The 17,866-nt window shown below is 28.5% G+C and overlaps 1 protein-coding gene across 5 annotated transcripts in view; it reads right to left on the bottom strand.

Annotated features, from left to right (window-relative positions):
* Window positions 1–17,866, bottom strand: part of LOC107452432 (Ran-binding protein 16) — a 186,706-nt gene that overhangs the window by 157,496 nt on the left and 11,344 nt on the right. For all 5 annotated transcript variants that reach the window (XM_071188252.1, XM_016069988.3, XM_016071458.3 and 2 more), the window contains exons 3-4: window positions 13,618–13,711; window positions 9,640–9,806 (exon numbers count right to left, since the gene is read on the bottom strand). In XM_071188252.1, coding sequence (XP_071044353.1) covers window positions 9,640–9,806; window positions 13,618–13,711 — 261 coding nt within the window. The remainder of the gene's footprint in view (window positions 1–9,639; window positions 9,807–13,617; window positions 13,712–17,866) is intronic.

Raw genomic sequence — 17,866 nt, 5'->3', positions numbered from 1 at the left:
GCCGACGGATAAAAAATACGGAAAATCTTATTTTCTGTGCGTGAAATCGGAGAAAATAGCTAAAATAAGTAAAAATGCGGAAGGGTTAGCAGCTAGGGCGTAGATTGAATTTTCTGTTTATCTTTGAAAATCGTAAATAAATATAATTATTTTACTTCAATGACTGAATTTTAAAAAAAAACGGGATATTTATTTAAAAAAACGAAGCTTTTAGAGAATCGGAGTTTTTGATAAAAAGGCTGAAATTCGAGAGACAAAAAAAATCTCATCCCTGTATAAAGGTGAACCAGTTTTATCCCAAGGAAATGATTTTTAGAGAAACTTCAGACGGAGGAAAAGGGACTTCAACAATTTCCCTCCGCGGAAAATTAAATTCTTCATAAAACATTTTAACTTGGGCAAAAAAAATTTCAGCGGAAATTAGCGGGAAAAATGGAAAAATCTGAAAAAAAGCGGAAATCCGCGGAAGAATCTCATCCCTGTATATCTAATGCCATTTTCATTATTTATTAGTTACAGTAAAGCCCCAATTATCTGACATCTTTGAGACCAGGGGTAAATCGGAAAATCATCATATAACCAGGAGACTTTTCAAATTCAATTCCTTTAGTGTATAAACATTAGAGTAAAATTATTCGAAGTGAGTAGTGACTATAACAAAGCTTAAAAGAAAACACTTAGCTAAAATTTTATTTCTTTATTACAAATAACTTTACACTAGCATCATGAGAAGAAATCAGTAAAGAAATTTTAATTTCTGTTAAATTAATATTTTTTTAGAAACCAGATTTCAGATTAGCCTTAAAAATGATTGGGTAGCATTAGCTTCGTCTTGTTTTTTAATCCCTTCGCGATGGGAAGAGCAAACACATGCTTATTGCTGAGGCCGGCAGTCTCCCTCGCGAGTGTCTGTCCAGGGCTGGAGGGTTTTCTGCTGTTAAGCCGAAATCCATGAAATTACCGAAATATATCAATGTGTTGCTTAATAATGTTCTGTAGAGTATTTAAATGGCATATGCTTTATATATATTTTTGCAGATACTTTATTTACTTAAGTCATTTCTTGTTTAAATATATATTTTACACATTTTATTTTCATTATGTACTTACCATTTAATAACTTTTAACATATACCTGAAAACTAAATCGATGACTTAAAATTCTTTTTTTGTATAAAAAATTTCAAAACACTAACATTGCACTAAAAACTGGATCGCAAATCGAAATACGCAACGCATAGCTGCCAACCTTAGGAATAAAAAATTAGGAACACTACATGCGACAAAATTATACGCACCAATCACGAGAGTAAGACAAAAGTTTAACTATTAAAGAATAACATTAATAGAAATATCATGACATTAGTAAAATAAAAAATTTTTAAAACTTATGTAAATTATTAAAACAAAACTATAAACTCCATCTTTTGTGGGAAATTTATAATATTAATATTCTTTTATAATTAGGAATACCGGTATAATAGTTTAAAAACAACCATTACCTATTAATATATAATTATTCTTCTCCAAATTAAAAAACACTGGTAAATAATAATTTACATCATAAACAAATATTTCTGATGTAAGTGTTTAAATACTACAATACATTTTTCAAAAAAAAATAATAGTTGTTCAAGATTCAATTTCATGAAATGATCAGCAACAGCTATTTGAACAGTATTTTCCAATAAAAAGCTACTAAAAATTACTTCTGCGAAATAATCACAGGAAGCGTGCTTGAGGCGATTAGAACAAGGGATTAGTTTAAAAGCAAAAATACAGCAATTTCACGAAAATTCAGATTTTTAAAAGAAATTTCAGATTTGATTTAAAAATTAGAAACAAATCTGAAAAATTCTGAACAGTTGGCAGCTATGCAATGCTGTAGCGAAGAAAAAAAACCTCCCCTGCTTACTGTAAACAAATACCATGTGCGAATTTTAAGAGCAGTCGTAAAACATTCCTTTCTCCTCCATTCCCTCCCCCTAAAAACCATGTGTATGTGAGTTATACTACTCTCATTTTGAGTTGAAGGTCAAATCTACATGTATCTGAAACCATATCGACATACAATGCCATCTTCTGGCAGAAATTTTATATTTTAAAACGTTCCAGGACACTGGCACAACTGGGTGAACGAGAAACACTCTGGCAGGTAGACGGGGAAGTGAGTCTGTTTCTTGCTGGCACATATAGGTGACAGTCGGCGTGAAAGGGTTAAACCACTCAATGTATTTGTAAACATAACTTCTGCTTTGACTTGAGTTTTAGCACTAGTATTATCACACTCGATTTCATCAATAGAGGCTTTATTCAATAAGCTCTGAACAATCTAATCATCACTAGGTAGTTGAAAAAAGTTGCTTAGAAAAATGCTGTTAACAGAACAACTTTAACAAAAACACTAGTTGTGCCATCTATTAAGCATTTTTTTATTCTAATATGATACATCATTATATTTTCATAAGTTTATACATATTGCAGAATCAATTTTTATTTTTACAAAACATGTCATCAGAAGCAGAGCTTCCAGAGAAAAAGTGTAAAGACTGAGCACAGTAAGTTCAGAGCGCGAAGAAATCTGAAAAATTTGAGCAAGCAGTTCTAGGGATCAGCGACTGACAGTGAACAGAGGTTCCTATCTTTTAAGAAAAATAAACATGAAAATGTGTTAAAAAAATAAACTAAAATAGATTCAAAAATCCTTATTTCTATAAATCAGTTCAGCAATATTTAGGTATTAACAATTATAATAATTATTTTTCCTTTCACATTTTGCACCAACTAAAATTTTTTTGTAGATTTTTGAAAATTGAAAGAAGGCACTAAATTGGTAATTATCTTTAAACATTTACAAGCTCAGCGAAATATGTGAAGGTCAAAATACATGGCCGATCAGATTTTTAACATGACCTGGGCATATCAGACAACACAATTTCGAAGTCCTGATTGTCATGCAGGTTTAAGCTCCTAAATTTTGAAACCAACCACATGATGGTAGTAATGTGGTTTACATTGCACACTATCTCCTTTATTTCCCAAAAATGCTAATATTAATCAATCTGGAGCTAGGTGTTTATCAAGCTTAAGTCAGAGTTAGAATCAAAAAGTCTTTAGTATATCAGTTCAGTGCCTCACAGCTTAAATCAGGGATGAGATTGGCCAAAAGGCAAAAAGCTGGATTTCCACGCCAGTAAATTTTATGCAAGTGCAACCGTTTAATAATAAATTACAGACAATTTAAGATAATAAATAACAATGTGTTGACATAAAATTGTGTACTAATTTGGTATATAAAGGATTACATCGATACTTAACATTTAGCAAAAAGTATAATTACCAGTTGAAAAAATAAAGCTAGAAAATTATATTTTTCTTCAGTTCACATATGACCCAATCATTACTTGAGAAACTGCCTGGTTTAGCAAATTAAAACCACTGAGAACATACATCAATATTCCATTTCTTTTAATAAATACTGTTACGTGATTTATAGCAAATATATCAGTAACATGACTTTTAAATTATTTAGAAAAGAAAATAAACTTTTACAATAGAGCTAGAGCCCTGTGAAACATATCAATAACTGTGAAGTAGAAATATATAGTAACTCCTTAACATACAAAAATTGCTATTTTAGTTTGAAAAATTACATGATAATCAGCAACTGTTTAGATAATTATTTTTCATTTGATAAGAATTTTGTATTTTATAGCATAAATAACAGCAACATTATTTTTTAAATTTTGGATTTTGGTGCTGACTTAACTAACACTTTTCCAAAAAAAATTTAATCATTAAGTGATTGCTATATCATTTTTTTTTTTATCTTTGTTTAATTTTCGATTGCTGCAAATGCTTCATGTTTCAGGAAACAAGCAAAAAAAAATCCTTTAACAAGGTTAAATTGCTCGCAGCTTGTGAATGAAGGGTGCTCCAGTTGGGAAAAGTTTTATATATTCTTGTAGTAATAGCAAAACTGACAAAAACGGATTGGTGACTAATTAAGTCGTTAGCTCATCTTCAAACATCTTTTGACAAATCCAACTTTTTCTTCTTTGCAAGCTTAAACTCTCTTCCAGTTTTGCTGATGTTGTAATGCCTACATATACTAATAAGCGTTGATAGAAAAACAGTCACTTTTATAGTAACTAATTCAAGAAAAAACTTACTTCTTACACAAATCGCGATAGTTTATCTTAAAATCGCATGAATACAAATTGTGATCTTGGATGTTAAAATCGTGTGAATATGAATTACGATAATGGATTTTGAAATCACGTGAATACTAAACTTGATATTCGATTTTGAAAATGCAAAAATATAAACTGCGATATAGGATTTTTAACCTTTAGGATGAAGTTACTCGCTGAAAAAATTCTCCTCTCTGTTCGGCGCTTTCTTGCAGAAATTCAGCCCCCCACTTAGTCAGTGGGAGGTAACTACTTTAATCACTTATGAATGGGAAACGTTTTGTTGAAATTTATATATCCCTCTCCAAGAAGAGAGCAGTAGAGGGGTTGCAGCGTGCATCGTTATCGGCAAACATTTTGACTTAGTTATGAATATTTTGGCATACTTTATTTGTAACGTGTAACACATTATAAGAAAAAGTCAAAATATAATTTTTTTTTTTTTCGGTTTTTTTCTTTTACGAAAAAACAAACTTTTTCTCTATAATAAAACAAACTCATATAAAAAAGTTATTTAGAAATTTTACTGATTTTTTTTAAAAGCCTTTTCTACTGTTTTTAAAAGATACAAATAAATTATTCTTGTTGTAAAATCTTAAACAAATTTATTCCGATAGCTAATGTTAAAAAGCATAGTTTTTGGTTCTCTTAGAAATGAGATGCGTCTGAAACTTCGAAAGTTTTTTTTTGGAATTTAATAGTTTATTTCATTTATCCGTTAAAATAATTTAGTCAAATGTAGATTTTTTTTTCATAAATTTTTTATACTAAATGGATTTTTTATCTTTCTTTCACCTTTTTCTTGAAATTTAAAGTCGCATACATTACGTTCATACAAAATTGTAACACAAATATTCTTCGAGACAAAAATTATATTTCAAGCAGATAATTTATAATGTTATATCATGTGGTTTCTTGAAAGAAATTCACCCAGTTAACAATTTTTGAGTAAGCGATATTTTTTTCTGTAAAAATATATTATATGTAAAATATATCATATATACTTTTTTAACTATATTATTTCTATTTCATTTTTATATTTATCCACCTTTCATATATATATATATACGGAGGGGCTGTCTCATTTTTAATTACTCCTAACAAAATTTCAAGAATCTAAAAGTTTCTGTACCTCCTTAAAGAAATAAATAACAATAAATTTCATCAAAACTAAATAGTATTTATCCCGTGACTTATTTTATGCTAAATCTTACATATCATTCCCTATGCTACATCGCTTAGCTTGGATGAGCTAATATTCAATTTCTATTGTTAAAATTTTATTCATAGGAAACTGCAGATGCAAAATATGTTTCCAAGGAAAAGAAGTCACATTACATTTACTTAAATGAATATGCTCATTCTTATATAAAAAGTGTAAAAAGCTGAAAGAAAAGAAAAACTCTGGAGATTCCTCTGAGGAAACTAGTAATTAGTAAATAAAAGTTTAAGGGCAAAATATTTGTATTTTTGATACTTAAACTGACCTAACTTTTTATTATAAATGCATCAAGTGTACTCTGCAAGAAATTTTTTTTTATTAATAAAATAAACGTTCACGCTGAATAAAAAGTTATTTAAATTTAACTAAACACTTAATATAAAAATAAAAGATTTTTTGCTCAACAAAAATGCTTACTTTTTTTCTTTTTATTTAATCAATAGTTGTAACCAGAGAAACAAAATTTAAAATTTTCGATACCAATTTTTTTTCAATGAATAATATTGTACAAAAAAAAAGCTACAAACTTTTATGTACATAAATTGTACTGCCATTGAAAAATATTGTTTAGATATGTCATATTACTTAAATTGTTAATATGAAAAATAATTAAAAATTTTCAGAAAGCTTTTTGTTTTCGTTTATTTTAGAATTACATCAAAAGTTTCATGCGTGTATTCATAGGAATTCATGAATATTTTACCAGAATATTTCTTTATGCAAAATAATAAATACAAAGACTCTAAAAGTATGTAAGAATATGCTTACAATAAATTTAAAGAAAAGCATCATTTCCAACAAATATATTTAATAATAAAAATATACTCCATGTTTCTATTAAGTTTATATCTGAAGATCTAATTGTCAGATCTAAAAGTCTAATTTATTTTCAAAATAATGTATTATATATTATTAAAAAACAAAATAACACTTATTATCAGAGTTACTTATTTTAAACTGATTCATTTTCTAATGTTTTCCTTAAATTCATTTATTAGGCAAAAAGAAGCATTTTTCCTAATTTTTGTTTTATTTTTCTAAGAAGTTAGAAAAGTTTAGTACAAAATAAAACATCCCCAGAGCTGAAGTCTTTCACAATTTACACCTGCTTGTGAAGATGAAAACTTTAAAGTCATCGATTGTTATCAGACACACCTATACAAGCTTGGTTGACAGTTGGTTGAAGGTAAAACATGCATTTCCGTTGATCATGGTGTGGTCTTTTCCTCAGGTACTGTGAACTAACTATTGTTAAGAATTTTAAAAACGACAGACCTCAATAGATATTATCAAGAAGACTATTTATTCTGACAAGATAACACCATACACCAAAAAATAGCACTTTGCATGTAGAAGTGGCAATACTTGCATGGTAAATCTGTCGGGGTCATAAACTCCTCCAAGTTCTCTAAACAATTCAATACCTCTGGGTATTGATCCAGGAGTTCCCTTGTCTTCTGGATTGGTTTTAAAATTTCAACGCTATGTAGTTAAACATTGGCTCAAAATTGAGTCAGTCTTTCAACGGCGATTATAAAAAAAAACAAACTAATAATCAAACTGTATTTTCTTGTATTTTTTATAACTCCTTGCATATTTTCTACACACCTTCATAATTTTATGTTTCTAAGTCTAACAGATTTTGATCTGCAAAGCAAAATGTATGCCTTTTAGGAAATTGATTTTGATAATGTGATAGAAGATTCGCCACTCAAAAAGCGCGAAAAGTATAGTTACTTTAAATTTTCGATGAAAATAATGTATAAGCTTTTATAATTAATTTATACGTTTCTTACTCTTAAAATAAAAAAATTTTTAAAAATTATTCAAAAAACATTTTTTTTCTCTACATTTACTCATAAAGGGCCCCCAGCCCTCATAAAGGGCCCAGTCCAGAAGCCCAGGGCCCCTGTAAACATAAAAACGGCTCTGCATCAAATATACTAATTAATTAATCCAAACGATATTTTAAGTTAGGAAATTAGACATAAAATCGTTATCCGATAAGACATACCTTTTTTTCAACGGATTCGGATTTCTGACCCCCAAAATAAAGTAGTTTTAATTTAGAAATATTGTTTCATTAGTTTTTTCAGGAGCGCGCTTGAAAGTTAGCACCCTTTACTGTTAACTTTAGTTTTTGCGTATTTTACTACAGCCCACTTTTTTTTAAGCGAATTGAAAAAGTTTTGCATACAATTCCAATCTGATCAATCAATTCATATTACTTTTCTAAAGATAATTTAATGCAAAATAAAACTTTTAGTAAACATTTATTATTACTTTATTTAAGGGAAGTCGAGAAACTTAAGAAATGTAAAGGTGTACAATTTTTTCATCATTTGCAATTTTAAATGTCAAAATACAAAATTTAAGCAAAATCGGTCAAATAAGTCATGAGAAATAAATAAATAAAAATTAAAAAAAACTCTTATTTTTCGAAATTTGGTCTCCTAACTTCTTCATTTTTAGTGTCCATTTCTTGCGACTTAAATTTCGTAACTATGAAAGTAAATTTAAATTGTAGAGGAAACGCGTTGGTAAACAATAATCAATTAACTGTGTAAAAGGTTATTCGTTGCAGGCGTATGTCAATATGCAAAAAGCTTTTGCAGTGCGAAACAGAAATCATTTTAGAAAGTGTACTTTCAGCTTTGCAGAGAAACGAAAACATAGGCAGACAAACAGCAGCCACGTGTGGCAATTTTTTTTAAAAATGTAAGTTAGTTACTATTTGTTTCTCGGAGGCAAATTTAAAATTTGTAAATTGAAAAATAATCACAAACTTAAACTATATTGTTTGAATCTTATATTTTAAGCCGATAGACTTACTCTTTTTCTCAAATGGAGAAATTAGCATTTTACCGGACATAGATGTTCACTTTAATAGCATCTTTGAAAAGAAAAAGGAGACGCAAGGAGAAATTTTAAAAGTCTCTTTGTATTTATTTACAATGTATATTAACGTCGAGTCCCCTCATTAAAATAGCCTTTTTTTTTGTCCGTAAAATTATACTATGTAACATTAATAAAAAAAAATCGAATTTTACAATTTTATGGGCATAACCATTTCAAAGTTCGTTCAAAACGGGGCATGATATCTTTAGATGGAATACGTGGATGCAAAAAATGTACTTAAAACTTTATTTGCAAAACATTTAAATGATTCAAAAGCCTATCGATGCACATAAAAATAACATTTTATATCAAAATGTTCTTTAAATGTTTTGTTAAACGTGCATGAAATTTTAAATTTTTATTAACGAATAATTTTTGAGTTATGAGAGTAAGAAGCGTAGAAATTTTTCGAAATTGCGGTTACAGCTACAACTATTTTTTCTCATTACAGAAATAATTTTTACGCTTACAATGTATGGTAAATTGCACCATACAGTACAAAATACATCGGTAACAGAAAAAAAAATTAGATTTAAATTTACATTAAAAGGAATCTGTACATTATAGTATCAATATTAGTGATTTTAGATTCTTAGAAACACACTTGAAAAAAATGATGTGAGAAAAAAATTTAAAGTATAAAATTTGTTTTAATTTAAATATTTTGAATTAATTTGTTTGAGTCCCCCTGTCGGGGGAGACTTGGCCCCTTGTCGGGCAGAATCTGGCGCCACCCTTGATTAAAAACATTTAACATCCAGTTAATCCGAATTTATGTAATTTAATAATTATTCACACATAATTAGATATTTAAAAGAAAAATTAATTAAGATGCAAAGTTCAATTTGAAGTTGAGTGAAAGGAACTTTTAATACTTTATATATCTTAATTGCTAGTGCAATTATTTAATGGATAATAGTACTGTTATAAATAATTTATCAATTAAGAGTAGTCTCTCAGGAAGATAATCTTTTGATAAGTTACAAATGTTAACAAAAATGATAAAGAATTTCAATTTAATATGACTTTTAAAAAAGCTGAAAAATTATTATTTGTGTACTACTATTTGACAATACTATAAGGGTAATTATTGAAATTTAAAACTATATTAGAACTGCTTAAGAGTCCTAATCAATTTGCTATAAATTGTCTGAAGTGGAGAAAGTTCCTTTCCATGAACTTTAAATTAATCCTTATATATAATTTGATTTTTTTTAAAAATATATCTTATTTTATTCAAATAATGATAATGCTTAATATAACTAGAATGTAATAATAGAGTGAACAAAAATAATCGAAAAATTTTCACATAGAATAAATAACATACCTGTAAAAAGCCACTAAGCTGACTTATAACATTTCTGAATACATGTTCCTTTTTGTAAGTGTCAAACCATCCAGCTTTTGTCAGGCGAGCAAAGAGTTGGACTAATGCTTGAGTAACAAAAGAAGCTAATTTTGGCCAATTAGCTAAGTAGGTTAAAACATAATTTTCTATAAAAATAAATCGAAAATTAAAAAAATCCTTTGCAATGCAAAAAGAAAAATAACATATTTAATTGTTATTCTAACATGCATAATTCCTTAATTAAATTTACTGCTTTGTTTTCTTATAGGGAAGCATATCCAAAGTTGGAAACATTTTGTTTAAAACAAGCCTGCACAATAGCCAGAACTGAGTGGCCTGCAAAGGTCTTCATATAAATCAAAAAATAAGATGGATATTTTTTTCCCTGACTGAATATGATATTGATAGAAAAAGAACTTTAATTATATACCAACAGGTGGCAGCTCTAGCCTGGCCACAATTTTGCAGAATATGCCCAGCAAAAAAATAACGCAGTTTTCATGAAGATGTTTAAGTTATCATTAATATTTTGTTTTCTTTACAGGGATGAGAGTAGTCAGAAAGAAAAAAGAGGAAATCCCAAAAAAAAAAAATTATATATACATATATATAAACAAAAATGTGACAAAAAAAGTGCGATTTTTAAACTTGTAAACCATGTGAATATAAATCCCGATATGAGACTTTTAATTCACGTAAATATGAAACTCTACATCGGATTTAAAAAATGCGAAAATACAAATCATGATTTTTTAATTTTTTGATCACGATGCATAATTTTTAAATCGCGCGATATTACAACCACAAAAACAAATCACGATATTGGATTTTAAGCTTGCGTGAATACGAATTGCTACATAGGGCTTTAAAAGCTCATAAATACAAATCGCGATATTGATTTTTTAAATCTCGTAAGTAAGAATCGCAATGTACAATATTTAAATCGCCTGAATAAGAATCGCAACGTTCAACCTTTAAATCAGGTAAATACGAAAATCGAGATTTGATAATAAAATCGCGATTTTAAAAATGCATAAATACAAAACACGATATTGGATTTTTAAATGTCGTAAATAATAATAATAATATACGATATTGAAATAGTGTAAATAAGAATAGCAATGTGCAACTTTTAAATAAGGTAAATACGAAAATCAATTATTGATATTAAAATCGCGTGAATAAAAATCAAGATACTTGCAGAGTCTGAACTTGTGATTTCTAAAAGGCTTGTTTGTATTGTTTTTGTTTAGACATAATAAATAAAAATTTACAAGATTAATTGAATGAGCAAATAAATATTTTCACCGCAAATCCACCTCTATTTTTTTCCTCTTTTTTTGTTTGTTTTCACGCCAGAATACAAGAAGCAGCGACAACTGAATTACGAAAATACGAGCTATCCAGCCGACGGATAAAAAATACGGAAAATCTTATTTTCTGTGCGTGAAATCGGAAAAAAAATAGCTAAAATAAGTAAAAATGCGGAAGGGTTAGCAGCTAGGGCGCAGATTGAATTTTCTGTTTATCTTTGAAAATCGTAAATAAATATAATTATTTTACTTCAATGACTGAATTTTTAAAAATAAACAGGATATTTATTAGAAAAAACCGAACTTTTAGAGAATCGAAGTTTTTGATAAAAAGGCTGAAATTCGAGAGACAAAAAAAATCTCATCCCTATATAAAGGTCAACCAGTTTTATCCCTAGGAAATGATTTGTAGAGAAACTTCAGAGGGAGGAAAAGGGACTTCAATAATTTCCCTCCGCGGAAAATTAAATTCCTCATAAAATATTTTAACTTGTGCAAAAAAAAATTTCAAAAAAAAGCGGAAATCCGCGAATCCGTGGAAGAATCTCATCCCTGTCTTTAGTACCATAATTTGGAGATACACCATGATGTTTATGATTTTAAACCTTAAATTTTGGTACGGGCAGTGTATCTAATGAGGCTTATTCAAAGGCTAGATTAAAATTAAAAAATATATTAGAAAATTCAAATGTCCTTAAAATTTAAATAAATATATAAAAAAAAGTGGGTTATTCACGGGTATTAGAGTGATTGAAAACAAAAATTTCTAATTTAAAAAACTTAATTCTTGCAAAAATCTATGAAATGAACACCTCGGTTTCTCAATCCGTCCTGAAGACATAGAACTGTTGCCTACCTCCTCGCTTTTATTTGATTATTTTGTACAAACGTGCCAGTTAAGCATTCAAACCCTATTAGTCAACCTTTTTTTTTTTTAACTTGGTGTAATTTGTTTACCTCAAAATATCTCTTTGCTTGAACACTGAAAATTTTTTTTTATCATAGATAAGAAACTATAGTATGCTTAATAATGTGACATTATTAATTATCTTTCATTTTATAATTTATTTAACGTTATTCGTGTACAGAAAAAGTTGAAAGTTAATTTAACTTGTGGGATTAGTGGATATTTGTGCTGAAATTAAAAATTAAAAGTATCAAACAATTTTCAACTTGCTATTAGTAGCTTTGGAGTTTTTCAGAAAAAATATATTTCTAGAAATAAATCTGTCGTAGATTTGTCTGAAAGATATTATAAGTTTATATGTTATATTAAAAGTTAATATGAAAAAAGAAGAATATTAGAGAATTCTTATGGGTATTAAGCATAAAAAACTTGCTAGGCCAAGGTTTTAAATGTGTAAATAGCGTCATTACTAACATAATGTGAATAAATTTAGATTAATTATTAAAATTTCTTGAAAATATTTTAATGCTTAAAATGAAAAAAAAAAGGTTGTAGCCGAAATTTTCTTATATTTGACAGATATCTAATTTTAAGGGTTATATGGATTATATTAAACTACTATTTTTATAACAGAAATTTTGAAAGTGTCAATAAACTTGTATTGTTGGAATTTAATTCTAGATACTTCAAAAGTTAATACCTTATGTTACTTTTAAGAAATTAAATACTTTTCAAGGTCAATTTAAGAAAACTAAACATTTTTTTTTTCAAACATCAGACAATTTTTAAGTATTCAGTTTTAGTTGCATTACATGATTTCAGAGTTTCTCCAAAACATGACAGCCAACTTAAAAACTAAATCATGATGAAATTACAGGAGATGCTGAAAGCGCACACTTTTAATATAGCTAGCTTTTGATGAAAATCTAAGCACTTCTCAAATCAATTAAACAGCTGCATTAAAAAAAAATCATGCAAGTTGGCAGCAGCCTAGCACCAGCATTCATACAAACAACAATTGCCTTAAATTTGCATTGTAATTTTCAGCACATTATCTGCATATTACCTATTAAAAACCATGAAAATCATAACTGCAGAAAAACTGGCAGCACGAATAATCTGTCAAAATTATTTCCTTCATATCAGACATTGTGAATTTCTTATCAACTTCCATCAGTCATGAAAGTATAAGAGACCATTCACATTGTAGGGGGAAAATTCCCGCTTGCAAATTTGGAGATGCGAACACGAACTTTATTGATGAAATATATTTACCCATAAAAAAACTCTCCACTCATCTCCAAATTCACACACACTTTTTATTGTATCCAGTGTAAATGCCCTTTCAATATTATCACGTGTCTGCTTGCTTGTTTCCCTGCTAATGCCCTCAGGCTTACATGTAACGCAGATTCTGCCAGTGAGAGGGGTTTGCACAGTTAAAATATTTAAATCATAAAAAGTAGATTGCTGCAGTAAATGAACTAGTGCAAAATCAGCAGATTCTATTACAGCATTGGTTATCCACTTAGATTTTTCCTTTGGGCTATGTGAAATACCTGCGGATTATGCGCTATCATGAATAATATTCAGGAAATTGCGGTACTAACTACTGAAATGCAACTTTGGTTAATATGCATAGAAACCATTTATTCATGCTTGTTATAAATCTTAAAAGTAATAAAATACATGAATTTGTGACCGACAAATAAGAGCTATAAAATTTGTTGTACATACTTATTTCAATTCTTTGTTGCAAAGTTAGAGTCTGTGGACTTCTAGAAACAAGCTTTGTAAGAGTGGTAGCGGCAAGGAGTTGAGCATAAGAAGACTATATGAAAAGGAAATGAAAAATAATTTCTTAATACGATGATGCTAAACCAATACAAAGTTCTTCAAGTTTTTACTGAGTGGCTCAATCTGTCCCGGCACTTTTTATCTTTCCTTCCCTTGAAAATATTACTGCTTTTTTTATTCTTTTGAAATTGATTTCTAAAGAAGATATTATCCCATGTATTATTTTAATATAGAATCAATTAATAAAGAATCAATGTTGCCTCCTCTTTAAAAAAATTAACTTAAAAGTGGAACGGGTTTGTTTTTAAAACTTTTAGTTTAGCATAAGGGTAGAGATATCTTGGTCATAGTACCTTTGCACTAGATAAGACCAGACATATTCCGTTGGCAATACTGTATTGGTTAAAAATTCAAACACCACTCTGTGAAATCAGTTTTTTTTAAGAGCAATAATAAAAAACCTTTAATTAAACTATTAATATATCTTGAACTAATGCTACAATTAAAATAAAGATGGCAAATAACCATTCTTTTTTAGCCACATGGCTCAAAATACTTTGACAAAAAATCGTTTTCTTTCTTTTCCAAGGTTGATTTTTATGTATTTAAAACAGAAGGTCAAATAATTGCTTAAGCCCCAAATTAAAAGTAATTAACCATTCAAAAGTATTTCATAAAAACATATTTTATTGTTCTTAACAAAATTTTTATACCATAAATATACTAATGCAATAATAAAAAAGAATAAAGACTAGATATATTTAAAATATGCTTTAATTTTACTTTACAACTCCACTTAACATGCAAATAAACACACAACATCTAAACGCTATCTTAGATTACACATATAAAAGAGCAATTTCTCCCCTTGCTTTCCTGTAATATGAAAATGTCCCACTTCAGCATTATTTACAGTAATATCAATATTTAGCAGTATACAATTTATAGCATGATAAATAATTAAATTTTATAAAATAAATATTTATTGTTCTTGATTTACTGAATTTCTATAAATTCTTAAATTAAATATTTAAGGCGGGGTACAAAAGTTTTTGACATGTGTCAGTTTTTGATGGTTTTAATTATGGATAAAACTGTAATGTCAAAAACCATGCATCAAAAATCTAAAAGGATTGTATTTATATATTGGAATAAATTCATTATTATAATTCATGTCATAAATAACAAATTACATGCAATGTCTATGTTGTTAAATATTAATTTTTTTCCTTATACAATTTAACAAATGTTAAGAAGAAAAGATCTAGAGAAAAAAAAACCTCTTTTACATAAATATACTTAAAATTTAAAAATTCAGACCATTCTATGCTAATCAAAGATCAGCTGGAAATTATAGTTTAAACTGCTTTACACAAGACATTCTAGTAAAAGTGCTATAATTCCCTAACATAAAAAAAATATATAGATATAGTAAGCAGAAGGGGCAATTTTCAGTGGCTTCTGCAGTTGAGCAAGAAAGCATTCATTGCAGTAGGTTACTCAGGGTGTGTAGCCAAATTTTTCAACAAAAAATAAGCACTTTTCAAGCACTCAAAATATATTTTTAACACTTTACAAAAATATCGATGACAAGTTTTTGACAAGTGACGGTTTTCTTTGGTTTTAACCGTCATATTAAAAAAAACTTTTCACATAATTTTGGACAATTGTCAAAAACCCCTCATAGGTTAAGAGTCCCCTTGCCATTGTTGGTTTAACCATGAAAGGTTTTCGTGATTTTCCTTTCCATGTAACGCAAATGCAGGTTAGTTCCATCAAAGAGTCCTACATGAAGGTAAAATTTCACCCACTACTTGATCTAGAAATTCCCTTGTCTTCTGCATTGGGTTCAAAATTACAAAACTAATCAGTTGAACATTAGTAGTTGAATACCCAAAATTTTGGTGGAAGGATAATTATTAGCCATTACAAATATGAAATAATTTTAAATTAATATGTATGTAAAATTACAAATTATATTCTTGAATTATTTGAACATGTAATTCCTTCTCTTTTGAAAATTAATGTCAAAAATCTAAATTTTGATGGAGAAAATATTAAATAATTATAAATAAAAATGCTTGAAATTGCGATTTATCCAATCCCTTAATTTGTTTATTTAATAAAAATTAAAATACAAAAACAATCATCTTATAAAAAAACCACTTGACAATCATCTTATTCTTTACATGTAAAATAAGTTTTCATTTACTTTCAATTTAACACCTCTTTTCCTCAAAGCAAGTGATTACAAAAAAATTAAGCCCTCTATACCATAAATACCTCTATACATACTTGAAGTTCAATTTTCAGTTTTGCATGAATAAGACTGAAATTCAAAACTGCTCTTTTGATAGATGCTCAGCTGTATAGACTAGAATGTTGATATACTGATACTATTATAACATACAATATTTTTTGGCGAAAGCGCCGCACATCGATAAAAATGAAATTTTTAAAAAAAAGGTTATAGTAAGCGCCGCAATTGCGCTAAACCGCCCATATCAGCATCCTTTTAGAAGAGACCTTTAAATTACCATTTAGAATATCAGCATAATAAAAATTTTTTATGCATTTCATAAAGTAAAGTTTTAATTTCTAAATTATAATAAAAAATTTCTTTTTCAGCAAAAAAAAGCAACAAAAAAAGTTCTCTTTCAGCAAAAAAAGAAAGAAAAAAAAAAGAAAACAACAAAACGATATAAAATAAAGTTGTTCTTACCAGTTGGCACCGTGCCAAAAAACAGAAGAACAGCAAAAAAATATTTATATGATCTATGTTCAGTAGCTGAATTAACGCTGAACTGATTACGGAAATCCGTAAAACAATGTAGTAAGAAAAATAAAATAAAAATTTATTAAAAGAAAGATTTTAAAATATTACCGTTTACAATTTGAAGAAAAACTACTACATAATAACGAAACAGCTAATAATAACGAAATAACTAATAATAACAAGAATAAGAAATAACTAAACAGGCCCCAAAAAAATTCTGAAGGAATGAGCGAAGGGGAAATAAGTTTCACTTTCACAATCTTTGGGGGTGTAATTTTAGTGGGTAGAATGCAGGGCTCGAAAAACAGCCCGTCCTCGGCGATCAAAAATTCCCCGCGAACAACGAATTTCTCTTATCCGACGTCCGCGCGGACGGCCATTTTCCTGTTAATGTTCGTGATATATTTTCAATTTTCATTATCTTACAACAGTCCTACAAGTTACAAGGCAGCAAAATGACCCACAATACAGCAACATACTACGCATGTTGGAATTGATGATTTCTCTGTCTGGGAGTACTGCAGCGGTTGAAAGGGGCTTTTCAGCAATGAACTTACAAAAAAAAACACATTACGTACTGGTCTTAAACAAGAAGCGTTATACGCAATTATGAACATCTATCTAAATGGAAAACCCCTTTCAGATTTCTGTGCAGAAACCTCTGTAAATCATTGGCTAGATTGTGGAACTGGCAAACGTCATATTCTATTCATTTAAAAAAACGCAGTGCCCTCGGATAAATTGACATTCCAGATAACTTGACCTTTGTCATTTAAATTATTTCATAAAAGAAAGAAATTATTTCATAACAGAAATACTAGGTAACTACTAGTAACCTAGTATTTCCTTTATTACTGTATAATGTAATCCTAGTAACTACTAATTCATTGTGCAATTTATATAAATGTTTGTAATAAATAAGAGAAAATTATATTTTTATTTATTTAGAAGCTACAGGTTAGTTTCAAAGGAGGACGGGTACATTGTTGGACAAGCCGTCCTCGGGGACGAGTAAAATTTCTGAGTTTTTTCGAGCCCTGGTAGAATGTCCTCTCCTTCAATGGAAATAACCCAATGTGACCAAACTTAGAAAGAGAAGAAAATGTTTAAAAGAATGACACGTGCTCCTCAACGTGTCATTTCTACTGGAGCTGTTTAGGAGGAATCAATCAGTTATATTTTAAAGGGGTATAGGATCCTTAATCCAGCATTCCAAAATTCTGCACTTAATCTGATATAATTTCTTTTCTTTAAAGAAATTTATATTGATAAGACAAAAAAAAAATCAGCTATATTCTTTTTATTTGGAATTAACTTGGTAACTTACTTTATTTTATCTTTTAAAAATAAAAAAGCTTGAAAAAAAAATACAGGGCTTAATCCAGGTTTTCAATCCTAGTACCTATTTTTGTG

Source organism: Parasteatoda tepidariorum, chromosome X2 (genome assembly GCF_043381705.1).
Source record: "Parasteatoda tepidariorum isolate YZ-2023 chromosome X2, CAS_Ptep_4.0, whole genome shotgun sequence".
Lineage (NCBI taxonomy): Eukaryota > Metazoa > Arthropoda > Arachnida > Araneae > Theridiidae > Parasteatoda > Parasteatoda tepidariorum.
This window is presented reverse-complemented; position numbering and strand designations above follow the sequence as displayed.